The sequence below is a fragment of the Salvelinus namaycush genome, chromosome 18 (genome assembly GCF_016432855.1).
Source record: "Salvelinus namaycush isolate Seneca chromosome 18, SaNama_1.0, whole genome shotgun sequence".
Taxonomy (NCBI): Eukaryota; Metazoa; Chordata; class Actinopteri; order Salmoniformes; family Salmonidae; genus Salvelinus; species Salvelinus namaycush.
This window is the reverse complement of record NC_052324.1, coordinates 29,042,175-29,062,213: the sequence shown is the minus strand read 5'-3', so window position 1 is coordinate 29,062,213 and position 20,039 is coordinate 29,042,175. Positions and strand designations below refer to the sequence as shown.

Genomic DNA, 20,039 nt, shown 5'->3' with positions numbered 1-20,039 from the left:
AATTACAGCTGCTGATAGTGAGGATTCGTTCAGTCAGCCACTTGCATGAACACAGAAATTGGTTTATAGAACAGCACATGAATAGAACACAGTTATAAGAAAAGCACATGTATAAAATGTCATCACAAGCTCAACAGGTCGCTGGTTCGAATCCCCGAGCCGACTAGGTGAAAAAAATCTGTCGATGTGCCCTTGAGCAAGGCACTTAACTGTAATTGCTCCGGTAAGTCGCTCCGGATAAAAGCGTCTGATAAATTACTAAAATGTTTACATGTAAATGTATAAAATACACTTTGGTCACCACTGATCCCAATGGATTTATTGTAGAAAGCTACTGTACATGATAGGTAGGATGAACTCTAACCTATGGGATGTGTCTCGATCAGGTACAGTGCTTAGACCTACCAGGTAGTCATCTGGTTTGATCCCGAAGAGCTCTCGGAAGTAGCGGAAGGCCAGCGGGGCGTAGGTTTTGAAGCGGAAGTCTGGGTAGTGGTGCGCCGGTGTCAGGTTGCTCCCTTCACTGATGGAAACAAGACCAACCGGACAACATAGACACAGAACAGTTAGTTAGAATATCCTCACAAACACAAGCAAGTAAGTTTGGACAAAGCCTTACAAAGAAATCTCAGCTGATCAGTTTACTAATGTAGAAAACTATCACTATTACTGATCTAGACTGACATTTTGCAAACAAATATCACACAGTCTCAGCAAAAGGGGGGGGGGGGGGGCTATAACTAGAACACAATCTTAATGTCAGAGCATTCAGCCCAGTCAGTTCCATTCAGCGTGGCATGAAGTAACGCGACACACCTCTGTGTGTATTGACGTTAATACAGTAACCCATGATGGCAAGCCAGATGAACTGGTATTCCAGTGGCACACAGCCCTGTTTAGAGGTCAGAGCCTGGTAAGCGAGAACAGCTCTGATTACCCTAAACAATACTCATACAACACCTTACAACACCACACCTCACAACACCACACCATAAAACACCTCACAACACTACACAATACCTTACAACACAAAACCACACCACACAACACAATACCACACAACACCAGACCTTACAACACCACACCATAAAACACCTCACAACACTACACAATACCTTACAACACAAAACCACACCACACCACCACACCTCACAACACCACCATAAAACACCTTACAACACAATACAACACCATACAACACAACACCACACCTTACAACATCACACCATAAAACACAATACCACACCTTACAACACAATACCACACCATAAAACACAATACCACACCATAAAACACAATACCACACCATAAAACACCGTACAACACCACACAACACAGCACCATAAAACACCTTACAACACAACACCACACCTTACAACACCACACCATAAAACACAATAGAACACCACACCTTACAACACAACACCTTACAACACAATACAACACCACACAAGAGACTAGCACTATGATGATATGAGCTGTGTCCAATGAAAGAGAGAGAGACTACATAAGACACAGTTCTGTTTTCCTTTCTTCCTCTCTCTACTATATGAGATACTGGCATGGCTCACATAAAGACTGACCCAGTTTAACATGAGCCTGTAGCTGTGCCAGGTGGAACAGAACACAGGGGGTCTGCTGGGTGATTAGCTTAGCTCCAGATGCTCCTAGAAATCTTTTAGAGAATAACAACTCCCCAAATGTACACTGCACCCTAAATCCATTAACAGTGGGTTAACAAGGCTGTGTTTTCCAGGGCATCTCAACGCCAAGCTGCTTTTGAAACCATGTTTTTGGACTCTGACTTGGCTAAGATGTTGAGCCGTACCTCAGTGCTATCACTCAGCAACAGGATAAGCTACAACCTGGCTCTGCTGTGTAACACAATAGTGGTGATTATCAGCGTACCCCTGAATGAAATCACATTGCTCATGTAGTGTGTGTGGGCAGCAAGGAGAATGACCTCCAGCTGCACAGAGCAATGTGCTGCCTGCTGTGAGTGCAAGGCCTCATATTAGAACCATTTAGACTAAGGAGAACTGCACACAGCTATGACAGTGTCTTTCATAGCGTACTTTTAGAGAAAATACGACTAGACAAGTTACACCAGATAAACAATGTGAGAGTCAGAAAATGTCTGAGAAATACAGGCATCCAAAGCCTGTATTTGCAGGCATCCAAAGCCATCCTGGGGCTCCCGAGTGGCGCAGCGGTCTAAGGCACTGCCTCTCAGGGCATCTCAGGGCATCACTACAGACCCTGGTTCGATTCCAGGCTGTATCACACCCGGCCGTGATTGGGACTCCCATAGGGCGGCGCATTATTGGCCCAGCATCGTCCGGGTTAGGGTTTGGACGGGGTAGGCCATCATTGTAAATAATAATTTGTTCGTAACTGACTTGCCTAGTTAATTAAATAAAAATAAAATAAAACAAGTAGAGTGAAGGGAACCCCTGGAGATGAGGGAAGTGGAGGAGGACCACCTCTTAGCGCTCTCTGTCGCTCACTCAGTCCTGTGTCTCTCAGTGGAGAGAGAGCGATAGAGGGGGAGGTAAAGAGAGAAAGAGATTGAGTCAATAACTACGGCTGTTACTGTATGTGTGTAGTTACGTTGCCTGTAGTCACATCATGGCTTAACCTTCCTCCACTGGTTTTGTTCTGTTTGTTTTTCCTCCCTGGAGAGTCTGTTGTCTCTTCTAGTGGGGGTTAAAACATATGGTCTCTCCGGTGTTGTTATTGTCACCTGCCCTCTCAGTCAAAAGATGCCCATGAAGAGAAAATTACAACATATTACACGCTCTCTGTATGTTTGGCAAAACTCATTAATTTCAACATTCTGGGGTAGCTATTGCACCTGGGTCCAGTAGAGTCATTTACGTTACCCTGCAGTACATACACTGAGTATACAAAACATTAAGGACACCTGCTCTTTCCATAACATAGACTGACCAGGTGAATCCAGGTGAAAGCTATGATCCCTTATTGATGTCACTTGTTAAATCCATTTCAATCAGTGTAGATGAAGGGGATGAGACAGATTGAAGAAGGACTTTTAAGCCTTGAGACAGATTGTGTAGATGGGTGCCATTCATATTTAAGTTTCTTTGAACAGGGTATAGTAGTAGGTGCCAGGTGCAGAAGATTGTCAAGAACTGCAACGCTGCTGGGTTTTTCACACTGAACAGTTTCCTGTATGTATCAAGAATGGTCCACCACCCAAAGGACATCCAGGCAACTTGACACAACTGTGTGAAGCATTGGAGTCAACATGGGGTGCAACTCAATTTTAGGAAAGTGTTCCTAATATTTGGTGTACTCAGTGTATATTGAAATTAGCATAATGATGGTGAAACTCAGTCGGTGAGTATTAACTGACAGCATGTTTGAATATAGTTTCTACTGAAGGACAACATTTGCATGTCCTGATGTGCCATTTGGAAAGTGACACACAGAAAGCATTTCCTAGTCCAAGTCTCCACAGGGCTTGGAAGGGAAAGAGGCTGGCCAATCAAGAGGTTGAAATTCTTTGTTGATTTACTGTTTTTCCATTCGGGGAGAGGTTTGTTGAATTTTTTGATCATTTTGTTCAGGAACAGATTCTCTAGATCAGGAGTGTCAAACATATGGCCCGTTGGCCGGATCAGGTACAATCCGGCACAAGGGTGGATTGAGTAAAAATACATAATCAAAATAATATTTTGGGGGGAGGGGTAAACAAAATCTGTATACTTTAAAATGATTAAAAACGAATCGAAACTGTGTAGACATTTTTATGGACTTACATTCATACAGCATCTTGACTGTATCCAGCTCGCTAAGAATCACCGAAATGAAAGCTAGACAGTCCGGGAGCATCTAAAATTCCAAAAACGATGGATAGAGGACAATTTCTATGCACATTTTGACATATATGAAATAATGACACATTTTCAGTGCGGCACTCCGGACCTCGTGGAAGACCAAATGTGGCCCCCGGGCAAAATGAGTTGGACACCCCTGCTCTAGATCTTGAGCAAAATGTGTGAGACATAAACGAGAAGCTTATTCAAACAGTGCATGACCAAGTACGTGGTCTGATGGCACTAATGATATCATCTCTTACACGCTGTGTGTGTGCGCGTTTGTGCATTTGTGCACGTTTGTGTGCTTGCGTGTGTTTGTATGCATGTGTGTGTGTGTGTGTACGTGTTCATTCCTAGGTGTGTGCTGGGTTAGATAAGGTGTTTCTTTAAGCTGATGATGTAATTATTAAGATAGAGGATTGTATGGCCCAAGCACGGCACGTAGTACGTTTTGCACTCTAGCATTAAGAGACACAGTAAGCAGATTCCCAGGGTATTGGGTATTCAACCCACTAGAGAGACTGGGTTTGCACACCATGACTTCAACTAGCTGATTCATTCTCATGTTAAATGATAGATGCCCTTTTCTATTATTTGGGATATGAACCCTGGGAATCCATCTCTCTCCATGCATCAATACTGCTTAAGGAGAACGCCTCTTTTGTGTGAAAGCATACGGAAATACAATATATGTGACTCGTTTCTGGAAACTAGGATTGTGTCGCGTGTCACTACTTCACAAGTTTTTTGGCAGAAATGTCTTCTGGAACATGTCAACTTTCATGTGCCTTAATAACAAACTTGTATGCCATCTGTAAATATGAATACAACCTTTTAATTACGAGCCTAGTTGGTTTAGCCACGGAAAGACAGGAACCTTCCCGCTAGCCATGATTGGTTGAGATAATGGATGGGCTGGACATGCCGAGAGATGAGTTCGGATTGGTCTGCCATGTAGCATGCTTCTGTCTATAACAAGAGCTGCTCAGTGTGTGTAGGTAATCCTTTCTAACACAGCTTTTTGGAAAGATATCATGAAGAACTGCAAAAGAGTTGCTAATGCTCTCCACTTTCTGGAGGAACGAGTTTTGAAACCAGTGGAATGCCCGGTGGAAGCAGAGTATGATAGCTAAGGAGATGGATAAAATTCCTACGTTTGATTCCATATATGCGGAGGGGGCCGAAAAGAGAACACACAGAAGGCTGTTGTATAGAAAACCTGCCTCTGGATTACATCTTCAAACAAAGTGGAAATTATAAACTTCAGAAGCCTTTTTAAACCTCAAATACACTTCTAGTTTTATATTTCCTGCATTGCAGTGAAGTTCTCCTGCAACAAGGTGATCAAATTAAGATCCTACATCTGTAGCATCACTATAATCATCAGTAATGTCCCTGCTCCTCACCTGGGCAGGAAGACACTCTCCACAACGTAGAAATCCTGCATGAGAACATCTCTGTCAGGTTTGGAGGTCAAGTTTCCCACCGTGTAGCCGATGCCCAACTGGATGGCCCCCTTCAGGGCCGACGACGTGGTCTGAGGGTGAGGGACAACCAAACACACCAATCAACACATAAATAAAACAATCAACAAATCAATCAAGCAATCAACCAATACATTTATCAATTACATGTTTATTTGTATGGTGCTTTTTAGAAAGATTTTTTTCACAGTGCTAAAAAGGAAAGCAAACTAGGCATAAACTCCAAAGGGCAAGAAGGTAGCAAATTCCCTAGAACAGAATGGCACTAAAATCTAAGAGATACTGTACTGAGAACTCTTTTAGAGGCATGTCTTGTAAAGGAGGCAAATGTAAGATGGGTGTTCGGAAATATACAATACAGTCAGAAAACAATGTCAGATTCTCTGAAACAAGCACATTACAGTAATGACATTGAAAGCCAGCTGATGCCAAGATGGCTGGTTATTTTTTACAAATTACACTGTTACATAGCGTCAATAGTTCTGAAAATATCAAATAAATAACCTAGATGTTTCAAATAGCCTGCACTTTTTGCAATAAGCCCTGTTACATTGTGTGTGCCAAAATCCCATCACCACCAGTGATGTCTAATCCAAATGAAAATACAGTAAAGCAGCAAATGGACTGTGAGCTTCCCAGGCATGCTACTTCTGAAAGGTCAGGACATCATGTACCAACTGTGTAGAAGCAGGACATTACAGGGAAATCAAAAGTGAAAGCTTCTTGGACTTCATCCTAGCGATGAATGGGAATTCATTCCAACAACACTCACTGTGAAACCTCCCTTCATGGTTCTCATAAAAGGCCAATCAAATCCTGCCAGAGAGGGCAGTGAGGAAGTGTGGAGGGATGAAACTTTACCTTCTTGTATGTTTTCTCTCCGCTTGTGTTCCGATACCCTCCCACTCCATTTTCTGTGGTCGTTGACATCTGATGAGAGGAGAGCAGAAGATGAAGGAACTCACTGGTCACAAGATTAGTATGAAATAAACAGTCTTTTCAGGTGCTAAGTCAGTGGTACAGGAATACAGTCAATTCACACTGACTGAGTAGGAATACATTCATCTTGGATTATTGAATAATGTCAACTCAAGACACAGCTCACAAAGACAGTTTTTTCCACAACCGTTTTTTCTCAGTCCAGACTAGACGAACACAGAGGCCTTCAAGTTTTACTTTGACTAATAGAACCATGTAGATTGATGAGGTACGCGTTTTTAATCTAAAGAGAAATTGGAGTGCTCAGCTCCTACGTTTGTAGTGACAAAATGTCATCGGGTGCCGGGTTCAAAAAGCATATAGTGAAGAGTTGAGCTATTGTTTATTAGGCTTGAGCGGTATACCGTATATACCGGGGTATTTGCAAATAGCCACGGGATGGTTTTTCAATACCGTCGAAACTATTTCTTTCAAGTTTTTCAATAAATAAATAAATATGTAGCTACTTTTTAAGTAAATACAGTTGGAAGTTTACATACACCTTAGCCAAATACATTTAAACTTCGTTTTTCACAATTCCTGACATTTAATCCTAGTAAAATTCCCTGTCTTAGGTCAGTTAGGATCACCACTTGATTTTAAGAATGTGAAATGTCAGAATAATAGTAGAGAGAATTATTTATTTCATTCATCACATTCCCAGTGGGTCAGAAGTTTACATACACTCAATTAGTATTTGGTAGCATTGCCTTTACATTGTTTAACTTGGGTCAAACATTTAGGGTAGCCTTCCACAAGCTTCCCACAATAAGTTGGGTGAATTTTGGCCCATTCCTACTGACAGAGTTGGTGTAACTGAGTCAGTTTTGTAGGCCTCCTTGCCCACACACGCTTTTTCAGTTCTGCCTTACACATTTTCTATAGGACTGAGTTCAGGGCTTTGTGATGGCCACTCCAATACCTTGACTTTGTTGTCCTTAAGCCATTTTGCTACAACTTTGGAAGTATGCTTGGGGTCATTGTCCATTTGGAAGACCCATTTGCGACCTACTTCCTTACTGATGTCTTGAGATGTTGCTTCAATATATCAAAATACATTTTCCTACCTCATGATGCCATCTATTTTGTGAAGTGCACCAGTACCTCCTGCAGCAAAGCACCCCCACAACATGATGCTGCCACCCCCGTGCTTCACGGTTGAGATGGTGTTCTTCGGCTTGCAAGCCTCCCCCCTTTTCCTCCAAACATAACGATGGTCATTATGGCCAAACGGTTCTATTTTTGTTTCATCAGACCAGAGGACATTTCTCCAAAAAGTACAATCTTTGTCCCCATGTGCAGTTGCAAACTGTAGTCTTGCTTTTTTATGGCGGTTTTGGAGCAGTGGCTTCTTCCTTGCTAAGCGGCCTTTCACGTTATGTCGATATAGGAATCGTTTTACTGTGGATATAGATACTTTTGTACCTGCTTCCTCCAGCATCTTCACAAGGTCCTTTGCCGTTGTTCTGGGATTGATTTGCACTTTTCGCACCAAAGTATGTTCATCTCCAGGAGACAGAACGCGTCTCCTTCCTGAGCGGTATGACGGCTGCATGGTTCCATGGTGTTTATACTTGCGTACTATTGTTTGTACAGATGAACGTGGTACCTTCAGGCATTTGGAAATTGCTCCCAAGGATGAACCAGACTTGTGGAGGTCTACAATTCTTTTCTGAGGTCTTGGCTGATTTATTTTGATTTTCTCATGATGTCAAATAAAGATGTGCCGAGTTTGAAGGTAGGCTTTGAAATACATCCACAGGTACACCTCCAATTGACTCAAATGATGTCATAGCCTATCAGAAGCTTCTAAAGCCATGACATCATTTTCTGGAATTTTCCAAGCTGTTTAAAAGGCACAGTCAACTTAGTGTATGTAAACTTCTGACCCACTGGAATTGTGATACAGTGAATTATAAGTGAAATAATCTGTTTGTAAACAATTGTTGGAAAAATTACTTGTGTCATGCACAAAGTAGATGTCCTAACCAACTTGCCAAAACTATAGTTTGTTAACAAGAAATTTGTGGTGGTTGAAAAACAAGTTTTCATGACTCCAAACTAAGTGTACGTAAACTTTCGACTTCAACTGTACCTGCAGTCAACTTGTGCAATACATAATATGAAGCAGATCACGTTCTTCATTTCCCCCGTCACATAATTTTACATTATGAAGCGTACTGTAGTTCCCCAGAACAGTCACGTGTTTGTAAATGACATAACTGGAGAAAGAGGGAGAAGGTGATTACAGCTGTGTATTGACAGGGGTCGTGTTTTATATTGAAAGTCAAGTATTTTTTTGCTTAAATACAGTGATCAGGGACATGCAACTATAGTTTTTCTTCACATAAAATATATTAGTGCAACACATTTCGGCAGAAAAGAACTTCATTGTTATCAGATGACAACATAAGTGGAACGCTATTTGGCTGGCAGCCACACAAGAAAATGAGTTTACGATTAAAAAGCACGGTCTTTTTTCCAAAAACGATCCATGGCCATCATATTTCCAATGTTTATCATAAAAAGAATGTAGCTAGCTTCATTTTCTAATGTTTTGTGTAACGGTAATCTTGCAATTTACTGGCCACACTGAGAAAAGTACCAGAAAAAGGAGCTACAGCCAGAACTCTGTCTGCTGATACATGATAGAATGTCCATTCCTGAATTCTCATCTGAGTGGAGAAGTGCAACTGAAGCACAAAATTAGTTTGATGCTGAGCAGAAATGACAATAATTAGCATTTTAGATCTGAGTTTACAAAACGCAGCAAGGTTTTATTATGCATTTGATCTTTTTTTCCTGCAGGAATTCTGCGTTAACGTGACCTCTAAGTTTAACTTGCAATTTATCTAAGTAAATGGCTAAATTAATAAGGTGACGGAGCATCATATTGTGTTAGCTTTATACTGTTTTTGAGAAGTCAAAGCCATTTGGATGAGTTACACTACATGCTCGTCGAACATCTCATTCCAAAATCATGGACATTAATATGAAGTTGGTCCCCCCTTTGCTGCTATAACAGCCTCCACTCTTTTGGGAAGGCTTTCCACTAGTTTTTTGAACATTGCTGCGGGGACTTGCTTCCATTCAGCCACAAGAGCATTAGTGAGGTTGGGCACGGATGTTGGGCGATTAGGCCTGACTCACAGTCGGCGTTCCAATTCATCCCAAAGGTGTACGATGGGGTTGAGGTCAGGGCTCTGTGCAGGCCAGTCAGGTATGGGGTAAGTTGAGTCGTGGGACAGGGTAAGTTAAGCCGCCTACAAACAAAATTCTGTACTGAATTAAATATTTCCACTACCTTTTTAAAACCATGTCTATCTTTATTTCCCAAACACAATTCAGTTTTTTGTCTTTTAATCATTTGAATCATATTTTAACACAGGCTTAAGACCTAACAAACACTTTGTACTTTTTTAACATAGGCCATGCCCGGTTGATACTTCATATCCCAGCGATAACGCTTTGCATTATGCCTGGCAAGAAAACACTTCAATTTGCTCAACTTACCCAAACATTTTGACTGTATTAGCCCACACCGCTACAAGGGTGCACTTTCATGCTAGGTTTAGGACCTCATATCGAAGTTTATAGTGACCCCAACTGATGTATAGAACAATCTTAGATACGAGCATCATAAAACCTCTAACACAATAAAGGAATTTGACTTAGTGAAAATCTAGACTAGACATTCAGTCATGCTGAATTGCTCCTTAAAGCTTAACTCTTAAGAGGTTAACTTAATATGAAGATGTAAAGCTAACACAGAGTATCTACAGTATCTGGACGTGATGTTGATCAATAGGACCCTGCAGATAGGAGTGTCAGTGTGAAGTAGGTATAATGAGCCCACCTTGCTTAGTGAAAAGCTCTGCCAGTGGAATAATGATCACGACCACATCTCTTAGTCATCAGGCCCGGAGTCATGGAGGTATTTCAATCCACAGAGACCCCCTGGAAGAGGAAAGAGGACATAGAGAAAATAATCCATTACATTACTATCATTACAGAGTGAAAGAACAGTAGAAGAATGCCCTCCACTTCAATATTTGGCTCCCTGCTGTTGTTCAGGAGCAGAGAAACAATGGTCTCCCTGCTGTCAGTCACTCCACAAATCACCCTCCACACACAGCCATAACAAGATATGATGCTGCAGTCATAACATCAGTCAAACCTCCATAACATCACTCACACCTCCCCTCTTGTCCCACAAAGAGGAGCTCTGCTGTGGGGGTAGAGAACGGGTGTGAGCAGCCATGCCTGCTGCACTAACTGTGCTGGATAAATGACTCCTCGTAAAGCACAGAGACAGACTGCAGACCCTCAGAGTGTACTGTATGAGGACTAATAGCGCCCCAGGCAGGGCCAACACACAGTCAGACCTGCAGCACAAAGAAGCTCTTATTCACCATTCAGTTTAAAACCTCTTAAGGACCCACTCTTTTTTTTCAAATTTTTACCTAAAATGACATACCCAAATCTAACTGCCTGTAGCTCAGGACCTGAAACAAGGATATGCATATTCTTGATACCATTTGAAAGGAATGTAGGAAAATAACACATTAGATCTGGAAAAAAATTATACAAAGAAAAAAAACATGCGTTTTTTTTGTACCATCATCTTTGAAATGCAAGAAAAAGGCCATAATATATTATTCCAGCCCAGGCGCAATTGCGATTTTGGCCACTAGATGGCAGCAGTGTATGTGCAAACTTTTAGACTGATCCAATGAACCATTGTATTTCTGTTCAAAATGTTGTGTTCCATACTCTATCCATACTCTATTTGTGTTCCATACTTTATTTTAAAAGCATGGGAACTGGTTAATACGTTTATTTTAAGTTAGAGACATTTTTTCGAGTCCCACACAAAAATGCAACAAAGCACCTATGCAAAGCCCTGACTCTGTCACTCAGAAATGTATTCCAGTGGCTGCCTGCGTCCCAGATGAAAATCTTTGCCGGTGTGTGTTTAGAATACCTGCCCCTCTCCCTCCAAAGCATAGGCTACTGTACTGACGTTGCGAGCTTGCTAGCCAAAAGAACATTCAAAGTTCAAATCATAGAATCCGCTCCCCCTAGGTATAATTCTGTGGACCTAATTCAGATAATGCATGTCATAACAATATGTCCAGCACTTTAAGCCTCCTCCTCAACCCTCTCTCGCTCTCTCCCCCACCCGCAAAATTTCAGTCGTATTGCATCATAGGCTACACTTGTCTGTCCATCACGCATGTAAACAACTACCTTACCTGCTCTATACGCACTGATTGCTGAAGTAATTTAATGAGCTAAATGTAAAAAATGGTTGATTTCACAAGTTAAAAAAGAACAGAAAGGTACAATATAAACCAGTACTTTTTTAGGGTTCGAACCGGTTCAGAACTTTATTTTGCTGGTCAGAACAGTGGAACGGAAAAAGAAATGGTGGTTCTGTTCAGAACGAAAGATAATTTCAATTCCAACCCCTGCTAGTAGATATCTGTGAGGAAGTGTATCAGCCTTAAAACAACTATAGGAAAGATATACTAGGGATGGGATTTTGAAAGAAAGTGTGTTCGAGTACTCTCATGAAAATAATGTTGAGTATTCACAAGTTAGTGTGAAACGGGGCTAAAGGCAAGAAAGTATGAGGTATGCTATTGGTTTTTCCAATTACTGGTTGTTCTGATATACAACTGAAAACAAAACTTAACATATTTTTGCTGCACTTGACATAATCCCAACAATAAAAAGATTGAAGTGTTTGACATTTTTTCAGAGCATTTTACCTGCTAAATAGTCTTTCAATTTAATATGTCACGTCATCTCGTTATATGCCAATGATATCTTACTTTATCTAGACAATGTATCTCAATCCCTCCCATGCCCATACTCCAATATTTCACAATAATGCCTTGCGATAGGCCTCCCGAGTGGCGCAGTGGTCTAAGGCACTGAGCTAGCCAATAAAAAAAATATGATACACAGATCTAAGTGAATCTGAACGACGCTTTAACTGGAACAGAATATGGAAAAATATGACATTGGCATCCCGTAATCCAAACCATCAATTTATACATTTTACATTTGTTCTCAGACTGTATTTAACACTAAAGAAACTTTTCATAATACAATTGGCCCCAACTCCCAACTGTTCCTTCATATGATGTGGGAGTGCCCTGCAGTTAAATACTTTTGGGACATGACTATGTTACTGAACGATGATAGCTCCTTGAATCTCTCAATACATCAGAGATTTCGTTAGAGACACACTTATTTTTTTCCCTCCATACTACATTTATTGTTACTTTCTGGCTCTGTGGTATGATCATGGTGATAAATGCTTTGTACTTGTGTACTTTTTAAAGTGGGTCGATGTGAGATTGCATCAATGTGTGTATTGTGCCTGTAACCCCCCCAACAAGAAATGTACAATATTAATAAAGATTTGGTGACAATCTTTTTTTTTTGCATATGTGGATTTCAAAAACTTATTATTAGTAATCGAATACAAACCTTTAAACGCGTACTCACGCCCTTCCCAAATAAATACTGTATTCTCATTGACTGTGGAATAAGCTGTTGTTTTATGATGAGCACAACATTCAGTCTGGTTTAACCAGGCTAGACTTATCCATGCATACATACAGTCATGGCCAAAAGTTTTGAGAATGACACAAATATTAATTTTCACAAAGTCTGCTCCCTCAGTGTCTTCAGATATTTTTGTCAGATGTTACTATGGAATACTGAAGTATAATTACAAGCTTTTCATAAGTGTCAAAGGCTTTTATTGACAATTATATAAAGTTGATGCAGAGAGTCAATATTTGCAGTGTTGACCCTTCTTTTTCAAGACCTCTGCAATCCACGCTGGCATGCTGTCAATTAACTTCTGGGCCACATCCTGACTGATGGCAGCCCATTCTTGCATAATCAATGCTTGGAGTTTGTCATAATTTGTGGGGTTTTGTTTGTCCACCCGCCTCTTGAGGATTGACCACAAATTCTCAATGGAATTAAGGTCTGGGGAGTTTCCTGGCCATGGACCCAAAATATCAATGTTTTGCTCCCCGAGCCACTTAGTTATCCCTTTTGCCTTATGGCAAGGTGCTCCATCATGCTGGAAAAGGCATTGTTCGTCACCAAACTGTTCCTGGATGATTGGGAGAAGTTGCTCTTGGAGGATGTGTTGGTACCATTCTTTATTCATGGCTGTGTTCTGAGGTCAAATTGTGAGTGAGCCCACTCCCTTGGCTGAGAAGCAACCCCACACATGAATGGTCTCAGGATGCTTTACTGTTGGCATGACACAGGACTGATGGTAGCGCTCACCTTGTCTTCTCTGGACAAGCTTTTTTCCGGTTGCCCCAAACAATCGGAAAGGGGATTCAGAGAAAATGACTTTAACCCAGTCCTCAGCAGTCCAATCCCAATACCTTTTGCAGAATATCAGTCTGTCCCTGATGTTTTTCCTGGAGAGAAGTGGCATCTTTGCTGCCCTCTGACACCAGGCAATCCTCCAAAAGTCTTCGCCTCACTGTGCGTGCAGATGCACTCACATCTGCCTGCTGCCATTCCTGAGCAAGCTCTGTACTGGTGGTGCCCCGATCCCGCAGCTGAATCAACTTTAGGAAATGGTCCTGGCGCTTGCTGGACTTTCTTGGGCACCCTGAAGCCTTCTTCACAACACTTGAACCGCTCTCCTTGAAGTTCTTGATGATCCGATAAATGGTTGATTTAGGTGCAATCTTACTGGCAGCAATATCCTTGCCTGTGAATCCCTTTTTTTGCAAAGCAATGATGACGGGCACGTGTTTCCTTGCAGGTAACCATGGTTGACAGAGGAAGAACAATGATTCCAAGCACCACCCTCCTTTTGAAGCTTCCAGTCTGTTATTCGAACTCAATCAGCATGACAGAGTGATCTCCAGCCTTGTCCTCGTCAACACTCACACCTGTGTTAACGGGAGAATCACTGACATGATGTCAGCTGGTCCTTTTGTGGCAGGGCTGAAATGCAGTGGAAATGTTTTTGGGGGATTCAGTTCATTTCCATGGCATAGAGGGACTTTGCAATTAGTTGCAATTCATCTGATCACTCTTCATAACATTCTGGAGTACATGCAAATTGCAATCATACAAACTGAGGCAGCAGACTTGAAGATTCATATTTGTGTCATTCTCAAAACTTTTGGCCACGACTGTACAGATGAAGTCGGAAGTTTACATACACTTAGGTTGGAGTCATTAAAACTTGTTTTTCAACCACTCCACAAATGTCTTGTTAACAAACTATGGTTTTGTCAAGTCGGTTAGGACATCTACTTTGTGCATGACACAAGTAAAATGTTTCAAACAATTGTTTACAGGCAGATTATTTCACTGTATCACAATTCCAGTGGGTCAGAAGTTTACATACACTAAGTTGACGGTGCCGTTTAACAGCTTTAGAAGCTTCTGATTGTTTAATTGACATCATTTGAGTCAATTGGAGGTGTACCTGTGGATGTATTTCAAGGCCTACCTTCAAACTCAGTGCCTCTTTGCTTGACATCATGGGAAAATCAAAAGAAATCAGCCAAGACCTCAGAAAAAAAATTGTAGACCTCCACAAATCCACAAAGCAATTTCCAAATGCCTGAAGGTACCACGTTCATCTGTACAAACAATAGTACGCAAGTATAAACACCATGGGACCACGCAGCCGTCATACCGCTCAGGAAGGAGACACGTTCTGTCTCCTAGAGATGAACGTACTTTGGTGCGAAAAGTGCAAATGAATCCCAGAACAATAGCAAAGGACCTTGTGAAGATGCTGGAGGAAACAGGTACAAAAGTATCTATATCCACAGTAAAACGAGTCCTGTATCGACATAACCTGAAAGGCCGCTCAGAAAGGAACTGCACATGGGGACAAAGATCGTACTTTTTGGAGAAATGTCCTCTGGTCTGATGACACAAAAATAGAACTGTTTGGCCATAATGACCATCATTATGTTTGGAGGAAAAAGGGGGAGGCTTGCAAGCCATAGAACACCATCCCAACCGTGAAGCACGGGGGTGGCAGCATCATGTTGTGGGGGTGCTTTGCTGCAGGAGGGACTGGTGCACTTCAAAATAGATGGCATCATGAGGTAGGAAAATTATGTGGATATATTGAGGCAACATCTCAAGACAGGAAGTTAAAGCTTGGTCGCAAATGGGTATTCCCAATGGACAATGACCCCAAGCATTCTTCCAAAGTTGTGGCAAAATGGCTTACGGACAACAAAGTCAAGGTATTGGAGTGGCCATCACAAAGCCCTGACCTCAATCCCATAGAAAATGTGTGAGCAGAACTGAAAAAGCGTGTGTGAGCAAGGAGGCCTACAAACCTACACCAGCTCTGTCAGGAGGAATGGGCCAAAATTCACCCAACTTATTGTGGGAAGCTTGTGGATGGCTACCCGAAACGTTTGACCCAAGTTAAACAATTTAAAGGCAATGCTACCAAATACTAATTGAGTGTATGTAAACATCTGACCCACTGGGAATGTGATGAATGAACTAAAAGCTGAAATAAATAATTCTCTCTACTATTATTCTGACATTTCACATTCTTAAAATAAAGTGGTGATCCTAACTGACCTAAGACAGGGAATTCTTACTCGGATTAAATGTCAGGAATTGGGAAGAACTGATTTTAAATGTATTTGGCTAAGGTGTATGTAAACCTCCGACTTCAACTGTACTGAGAACATCATAACAATATACACTGAACAAAATAAACAGTTAGTGATGTCATAGATAGGGTTGTTGTGTGTAGGGTTGCAAAAGGAGGGTATATTACTTGAAACGTTCAATGTTTACCAGTAAACTGCCAGAATGATGGTATTCTTCAAGGATTTTATGTAATATATCACAAGATATCGAATGGCCCTTTTGAGTACTTCAGATTATCACAGGTGTTAGTAATTATCTCTGGCCCTCTGTGTGGCCTTATCACATGTAAAATATATTAAACAATTAAATACAATAATAGAATGACAAAGCTGTAAAACATTATCCTAAATCACTGGCGGTCGGTGCTGATAATTTTTTTATGAGCATGGCCTTATTTCTATTACAGCATATTGAATGACTGTCAATCAAATTCCATTCACCCAGCGCAATGTAACACTGATAGGTTTAGGCTACTACGAATGAAAGTTTACAACATAGGTGCACAGGTCGAGAGAATTTTGAACAATCGAGGTGACAGGCAGTGACACATTCAATACCGCCTTGCACACTCTTGCCTGCATCTAGCTGATCTAGGGTGTAATCATTAGTTAAACAGCTGCAAATGTAGGTATGTATGGACAAACTCAGGTATGTTTATCCCCGTTACGTTCCTTTTAAGAAACGTTTTTTAATAATATGCATGTCAATCTCTCCTGGCTGAAAGTGGAGGAGAGATTGACTTCATCACTACTTTTATTTATGAGAGGTATTGGCATGTTGAATGCACCGAGCTGTCATTCTAAACTACTGGCACACAGCTCGGACACCCATGCATACCCCACAAGACATGCCACAAGAGGTCTCTTCACAGTCCAAGTCCAGAACAGACTATGGGAGGCACACATTACTACATGGAGCCATGACTACATGGAACTCTATTCCACATCAAGTAACTGACACAAGCAGTAAAAAACACCTTAGGGAACAGCGGGGACTGTGAAGCAACACAAACATTGGCACAGACACATGCATATACACACAATAACATACGCACTACACATACACATGGATTTAGTACTGTAGATATTTGGTAGTGGTGGAGTAGGGGCCTGAGGGCATACAGTGTGTTGTGAAATCTGTGAATGTATTGTAATGTTTTTAAAATTGTATAAACTGCCTTAATTTTGCTGGACCCCAGGAAGAGTGGGTGTATCCATAATAAATACAAATAGGCAAAATGAATACACCCCTGACCACACGCAAACAGTTCACTTTCATAGCCACCACATAAAAACAGCATGATTTGCTTGTTTGCTCGTTGTAAATACCAGGCAAAAAAAACCTAACTTTTCAATAAATCAATAAATCAATAAATTATCAAAACCAAAGCTTACCTTGACTTGGAAGAGTTCCAGTGTTGGATAGCCATAGCCAGCTAGCTAACATAGCATTCCTTTCTGTTTGAGCAGGGTGTTTGAGTAAGCGAAACTAGCTAGCTGCATTTGCTAGCTAAGTGAAAGTTTAAAAAAAATCATCTAAAATACAACCAAATATAGCTCTCTTCCCCTTCATTTTGGAAGCAATTAATTTGTTCAAAACTGTTCAACTATCATCTTTCTCTCTCTTTGAGTCAACTACTCACCACATTGTATGCACTGCAGTGCTAGCTAGTTGTAGCTTATGCTTTCAGTACTAGATTCATTCTCTGATCTTGATTGGGTGGACAACATGTCAGTTCATGCTGCAAGATCTCTGATAGGTTGGAGGACGTTCTCCGGAAGTTGTCATAATTATTGTGTAAATATATGGAAGGGCTGAGAACCATGAGCCTCATAGGTTTTGTATTAAAGTCAATGTACCCAGGGGAGGACAAAAGCTACACCATGGGGCTACCCTACAGAGTGCTGCTGAGGCTACTGTAGACCATCGCAAAAGTGTTTTAATAAATTATTTGGTGAAGTGAATATATTATAGTATAGTTTTATCTAAAAATAATAACCTTCACTAATTTACATTTTTATTAAATTCACTGAGGAGGATGGTCCTCCCCTTCTTATTCTGAGGACCCTCCACTGCCCTAAATATAAACCATCAACTTAGTGAATACCATTGGTGTTAAATATGAGGGTTTCAGCATGAAATAGCTTTTATTTATTTTTATAAACATTTATTTATTTGACTGTCAATATGAATTTGTTGTCCATGTTTTGGCGTCAAACTGGTGGCAGTTTAGTTGGAAGAGTCAATAGTTGGAAGAGTTGCAGAGTTAACTGAAAATAATGCCATATTTCATTCAAAGCTTTTTTCACTAATTAGGCTATTTTCTCTTGAACCATCTACTAGAAATTCATAGACAATATGGACAGATATAAAAAGGAATACTATATATGAATACATTTTGTATAAATTACCAAAGTTACAATAGATTGGCATAGATTTTCTGTTAATTACCAATATTACTGAAGATTCCGGTAACTTTGGTAAATTACCGATAGCTTTGCAACCCTGGTTGTGTGTCGGTCTGCACCTGAACAAAACACTGGCTGACATTAAGTGCGGAATGTAGCAGAGAGACACTCTGTGTTTATCTCCAGACTGAAGCCGTATCTGTACACCAGCTCTCCCGTTGTTATAGCAACACAGCAGCAGCATACAGGGTAAATACTATTTGACTTGGGGCTGATGTCTGTGCTGTAGGCCAGGTAAGGAAAGACTGTCTCTCGCTCTGTGTGTGAGTGTTCTCTCTGTGGTGTGTGTGTGTGTGAGACCATTGGCTGTTCGCCTTCAGGGGCAACATTGAGTCATAACATGTTTATTCAAATGCAAATTGCAAATGAAAATATCATGTATATTACATATAGTCACCGATATTGCATAACATGTATAAAGAACAGAATTCACAGCCACACAATCATTTCTCCAGGATCCTAGTCAAGAAATCACAACTGTGTATTGTCTAACATTATTATTATTGCTGCTGTACAGTCTGTTGGCCACTCAGACCTGAGCTAACCTGGATAATCATAATAAGTCATGTTTTCTGGTGCTGGGTCTGTCTGTATGGATACTGAACATGAGGAATGTTAATTAGCCAGTCAGTCTGTCTGTCATAGGGAAGGGGACGCTGACGGTGCCTCACTCCCACTCTACCTCACTCCTACTCTCGCTCTCTCTACCCCCTCCTCCTCTCTCTACCCCCCTATCCCCACATATCTCCCTCTATCCCCCTCTCTCTCACTCTAACCCCTCTCCCTATCCCTCTATCCCCCCCTCTCTGTCTCTAAGCCACATGACCTGTGACCTACCCAGCCAGCCATTGCTCCCTCTATCAGAACTTTTCCAGAACAATCCATGAGAGGCCCACAGCTGCAGAGCTGTTGTTCCCAGCTAAACAAAGAGAGATGGATGGATGGCCCTTTTTCAAACAGAACACTCATCTCATCCTCTGGTGCTACAGTACAACAGCTGTTGAAGCTCACTAACACATTCAACGCATAGCCATATATAGTACAGCGTACAAGCACATGGATCTGATCTCTCTTAAGGACACTGTATGTGGTACATGAACTTAATAAGAACGTTGCCAGAACACTTGGAAAATGCTGTGGACAAAAGTGATGGGAACTTCCTGAGGCGAGGCCCTGACACTATTCCTGAACTAGCTAGTGTAGCAGGGGGAATGGGATGGGCTGCTGGGGTTTGGATTAGAATCAAAACAGGTAAAAGGAGCTGAATCAATATTGAAGTACAGACTCAGTCCTTTACTGTAAAGACTCAATAAAATAATCCCTAGTCTACAAGGGCCAACAAGAATCAAATGGAACAGATCTGCTGCGTAAAGTATCCTTCTCCAATGTGTGTTTGTGTGTGTGTGTCCATATAAGTGCACACGAGAGAAACACAGATAGAAAGATAAAAAATGAGAGAACGAGGGGAAGGGAGTCAACGCACAGCTCAGGAGACTAGCTACATCATTAGTGAAATCTAAAGTTGGTTCTGCCCTGTGAGTGGTGTGGGATGAGACAAACTGAAGCCCCCCTCAGTC

At 41.2% G+C, this 20,039-nt stretch overlaps 1 protein-coding gene across 2 annotated transcripts in view; it reads right to left on the bottom strand.

Moving 5' to 3' along the window:
- Nucleotides 1–20,039, bottom strand: part of LOC120063333 (phosphatidylinositol 4-phosphate 5-kinase type-1 beta-like) — a 92,968-nt gene that overhangs the window by 32,490 nt on the left and 40,439 nt on the right. For both annotated transcript variants that reach the window (XM_039013656.1, XM_039013657.1), the window contains exons 2-5: nt 10,161–10,261; nt 6,188–6,256; nt 5,249–5,379; nt 406–523 (exon numbers count right to left, since the gene is read on the bottom strand). In XM_039013656.1, coding sequence (XP_038869584.1) covers nt 406–523; nt 5,249–5,379; nt 6,188–6,256 — 318 coding nt within the window. In that variant the 5' untranslated portion in view covers nt 10,161–10,261. The remainder of the gene's footprint in view (nt 1–405; nt 524–5,248; nt 5,380–6,187; nt 6,257–10,160; nt 10,262–20,039) is intronic.